Source organism: Apis dorsata, unplaced genomic scaffold (genome assembly GCF_000469605.1).
Source record: "Apis dorsata unplaced genomic scaffold, Apis dorsata 1.3 scaffold_722, whole genome shotgun sequence".
NCBI lineage: Eukaryota > Metazoa > Arthropoda > Insecta > Hymenoptera > Apidae > Apis > Apis dorsata.
Window position 1 is genome coordinate 174,156 of NW_006263889.1, and position 4,495 is coordinate 178,650.

At 26.9% G+C, this 4,495-nt stretch overlaps 1 protein-coding gene across 1 annotated transcript in view; it reads left to right on the top strand.

The window, feature by feature from the left end:
- The window catches only part of LOC102678555 (dihydropyrimidine dehydrogenase [NADP(+)]), a 6,356-nt gene that overhangs the window by 1,014 nt on the left and 847 nt on the right, over positions 1-4,495 (top strand). Inside the window, exons 3-16 of the mRNA XM_031513722.1 lie at positions 113-445; positions 521-829; positions 919-1,242; positions 1,415-1,625; positions 1,699-1,883; positions 1,958-2,173; positions 2,232-2,396; positions 2,500-2,652; positions 2,725-2,845; positions 2,925-3,187; positions 3,271-3,447; positions 3,521-3,745; positions 3,852-4,009; positions 4,117-4,301. Of these exons, the coding sequence (XP_031369582.1) occupies positions 113-445; positions 521-829; positions 919-1,242; positions 1,415-1,625; positions 1,699-1,883; positions 1,958-2,173; positions 2,232-2,396; positions 2,500-2,652; positions 2,725-2,845; positions 2,925-3,187; positions 3,271-3,447; positions 3,521-3,745; positions 3,852-4,009; positions 4,117-4,171 (2,895 nt within the window). The 3' untranslated portion in view covers positions 4,172-4,301. The remainder of the gene's footprint in view (positions 1-112; positions 446-520; positions 830-918; positions 1,243-1,414; positions 1,626-1,698; positions 1,884-1,957; positions 2,174-2,231; positions 2,397-2,499; positions 2,653-2,724; positions 2,846-2,924; positions 3,188-3,270; positions 3,448-3,520; positions 3,746-3,851; positions 4,010-4,116; positions 4,302-4,495) is intronic.

Sequence of the window (4,495 nt, forward strand, 5' to 3'; positions counted from 1 at the left end):
ATAAATCATTATATTATATTTATATTTATATTATATTTATATTATATTTATATTATATATTTTATATTATATATTTATATTATATTTATATTATTATTATTTATACTTATAGCAATGTCCACCTTTGACAAAAAATTTCGATGACATTAAACACACAACATTAAGCGAACGTGGTGCATTAAAAGAAGCTGCACGTTGTTTAAAATGCGCAGATGCTCCTTGTCAAAAATCGTGTCCAACACAATTAGACATTAAATCTTTTATTACTTCTATTTCAAATAAAAATTATTATGGGGCAGCGAAAGCAATTTTATCTGATAATCCTCTTGGACTCACATGTGGTATGGTTTGTCCGACAAGTGACCTTTGCGTAGGAGGATGCAATTTGCACGCATCCGAAGAAGGACCTATCAATATCGGCGGTCTTCAACAATTTGCCACAGATGTAAAAAATTAATTCTTTGACTGTTTTTCGTTATATTAAATAACTTAATATATGAAAATAATTTTTTTTTTTTAGATCTTTAAACAAATGAACATATCTCAAACTAGAATTCCTGGACAAAATGTTTCACATGCAGATACTAAGATCGCCTTGCTTGGCTGTGGACCAGCTTCTTTGTCTTGTGCAACATTTCTTGCACGTTTAGGTTATAATAATGTAACAATTTTTGAGAAACAAAATTACATTGGTGGATTGAGCTCGTCAGAAATTCCACAATATCGGTTACCATATGATATTGTTAACTTTGAGATTGATCTTGTCAAAGATTTAGGAGTAAAGATTGAATTGGGTAAAGCATTATCTAAGGATAATTTAACAATACAGGTTGTTATATATAATGTTATAACTACAATTAATTAAGAATTCTAAATTAAATTAGTAATTACCAAATGTTAAAGATTATTTCATTTTAGGGTCTCCAAAATTCCGGATATAAAGCGATCTTTTTAGGAATCGGTCTTCCGGAAGCAAAAGTTATTCCAATTTTCTCAAATCTTACAGAAGAAATGGGTTTTTTTACATCAAAGAGTTTTTTACCAAAAGTAGCAAAAGGTAGTAAACCGGGAATGTGCGCATGTAAAAGAAATGAACTACCTTCTCTTCATGGTAAAGTTGTTGTCCTCGGAGCTGGAGATACAGCTTTCGATTGTGCTACTTCTGCTCTAAGATGTGGAGCAAAGAAAATTTATGTAGTTTTTAGAAAAGGATTTACTAATATTCGAGCTGTACCTGAAGAAGTAATTATCGCTATTATTTTAATTACCTTATTAGAAATATTCCTTCTTCTATTATTCTATATATAATATATTAATTATATAATACATAATTTATGTTCTTTTTTTTTTTTTTTTTATATAAAATATTAATTTTATAATAAATAATTTTTGTTTTTTTTTTTTTTTTTTTTAGTTTGATTTAGCAAAAGAAGAAAAATGTGAATTTATTCCTTTTCAATCACCGAAACAAGTAATTGTTCGAGACGGAAAAATAATTGCAATAGAATTTTATCGAACAGAGGAAAACGAAAATAATGAATGGATAGAAGATAAGGAACAAATTTGTAGATTAAAAGCTGATTTTGTAATATCTGCCTTCGGATCAGGATTGCAAGATCAAGACGGTAATAATTTTAATTATGTTAAGATTTTGTTTCTTCAAGGAAGATATTAAAAAGAATTGTATTTTTGTAAAAGTAATACAAGCTATGGTACCTATTAAAATGAATAAATGGAACTTACCGGAAGTAGATTCACAAACCATGAGCACTTCTATTCCCGGAATTTTTTGCGGTGGAGATCTTGCTGGAATTGCTCATACTACTGTTGAATCTGTAAATGATGGTAAAACTGCTGCATGGTATATTCATAAATTTATTCAGGTATATTTTTAAAAATTTAATAATTATTTATAAACAAAATATTTTAAACAATTTTTGTATTCTATATTTAATAGAATTCTTATAATCTGGAAGTACCTAAAATTCCTCAATTACCTAAATTTCATACCCCAATCGATGATGTTGATTTATCTATTGAAATATGTGGTTTAAAATTTGAAAATCCTTTCGGTCTTGCTTCTGCACCACCGACCACTTCTAGTACTATGATTAGACGAGCTTTTGAGGCTGGATGGGGTTTTGTAGTTACAAAAACATTTTCTTTGGATAAGGTAATTTATTTCTTATTTAAAATTTCTTATTTAATATTTTAATAAAATAATGTTTTAGGATCTTGTTACAAATGTGTCTCCACGAATAATTAAAGGTACAACTTCTCGACATCATTACGGTCCAGAACAGGGCAGTTTTTTAAATATTGAATTGATATCTGAAAAATCGGAAGCTTATTGGTGCAATAGTATTATAGAATTAAAAAAAGATTTTCCGACTAAGGTTTAAAGATAACATATACAGTTATATGAATTTGCTAAAATTTTTAAATCATTTGTGTTTATGAATGTATTTGACGATAATGAAAATTGAAATTTATTTTTAGATTCTTATTGCTAGTATTATGTGTTCATACAATAGAGCAGATTGGACAGAACTTTCTCAAAAAGCAGAAAGAGCTGGAGCTGATGCTTTAGAATTAAATTTATCTTGCCCTCATGGAATGGGAGAATCTGGAATGGGTTTGGCTTGCGGCCAGGTATATTTTTTATGATTATAAATATAATTTACTAATATTTCATTATCAATTTATCATAGACTTTTATATTAGGATCCTGTATTGGTAAGAAATATTTCAAGATGGATTCGGGAAGCTGTGAAGATACCATTCTTTGTGAAATTAACACCAAATATTACTGATATTGTTTCAATAGCTAAGGCAGCTTATGAAGGTATTCTTTTCATATATATATATAAATAATTAAAATATTTGTCAATAATAAATATTCAAAAAAAAAATTTTTATAATAGGTCATGCTAATGGAGTATCTGCCATAAATACTGTTCAAAGTTTAATGGGATTGCATGCGGACGCAACTCCATGGCCAGCTGTTGGAATTAAAAAAGCTACAACATATGGGGGTATGTCAGGTAATGCAACCAGACCTCAAGCCTTAAGGGCTGTTTCTGCCATTTCTAAAGCTCTTCCTGGATTTCCTATACTTGGAATTGGTGGTATTGAATCAGCAGATGTTGCTCTTCAATTTTTACATTGTGGTGCATCAGTTTTACAGGTAAGCTAGTCAATCATTTTAATTTCTTATAAATTTTTTTATACACAATATTATATTTCGAATGATTTTTAAACGATTAATAGGTTTGCAGTGCTGTACAAAATCAGGATTTTACTCTAATTGATGATTATATAACAGGTTTAAAAGCGTTATTATACTTGAAGAATTTAAAACAATTAAAAAATTGGGATGGACAGAGCCCACCAACATTTAAACATCAGAAAGGAAAACCTATTGTTTTACAACATGCTCTTGGCAAAGTAAATGCAAACTTTTGTTAAAATTAATAACTTAATAACAAATGTTATATTTATTAAATGTTTTATGTTTCAGAATATACCATATTTTGGAGAATATCAAAAACTACGGGAAGCAAAAATAGCTGAAATTAAAGCTATCTCGAACCCACTCGATAAACTCGTCAAGATTACTAGACCTAGTCCAGAACCTATTACAGCTATACCAAGAATAAAAGATGTTATTGGCAAAGCTTTAAATTATATTGGTACATATAAGGATTTGAATAACAAAGAACAAGTAATAGCATTAATAGATGATGTAAGTTTTAATCAGCTTTTATTTATTTTAATTTTTATTTATCTTTATTTATATAATGTATATTATTATATATTATGTATTAAGGATAAATAATTTTATGTATTAGGATATGTGTATAAATTGTGGAAAATGTTACATAGCTTGTGCCGATTCTGGTTATCAAGCAATTAAATTTGACTCTGAAACTCACATTCCAACAGTAACAGACGATTGTACGGGTTGTACTCTTTGTCTTTCAGTATGTCCTATTATTGATTGTATTACGTAAGTTATTTATATATTCACATTATATATATATATATAATATATTATTAATATATTAATATTATATATTTATTGAAAAACTTATAATTGTTTAATTTATTTTTCAGTATGGTACCTAAAAGGATACCTCATGTTATTAACAGAGGAGTATCATTAAATTGATAGATGAATAAGAATTTTGAAATAGAATAAAATTTTAATATCTATAATTTCATATTGGTTGTTTGCCTAAAAAAGTAAAAAGAAAATATTTAAATATCTTATAATTTCAATAAGTACTATAACTATATCAGTAAGTTATAAATATCAATAATATCAAATCTAATCATCCAACTGAATAGTCGTATTATATATTGATAATAATATATAAAATATTAATAATAAAATATTTCATGATTTATATTATGTATTTCATTTTAATTTTAGCTTTTTTTATTCAATATTAGTTTCAATATTTAATATTAATATTTTTTTATTAATATCTAA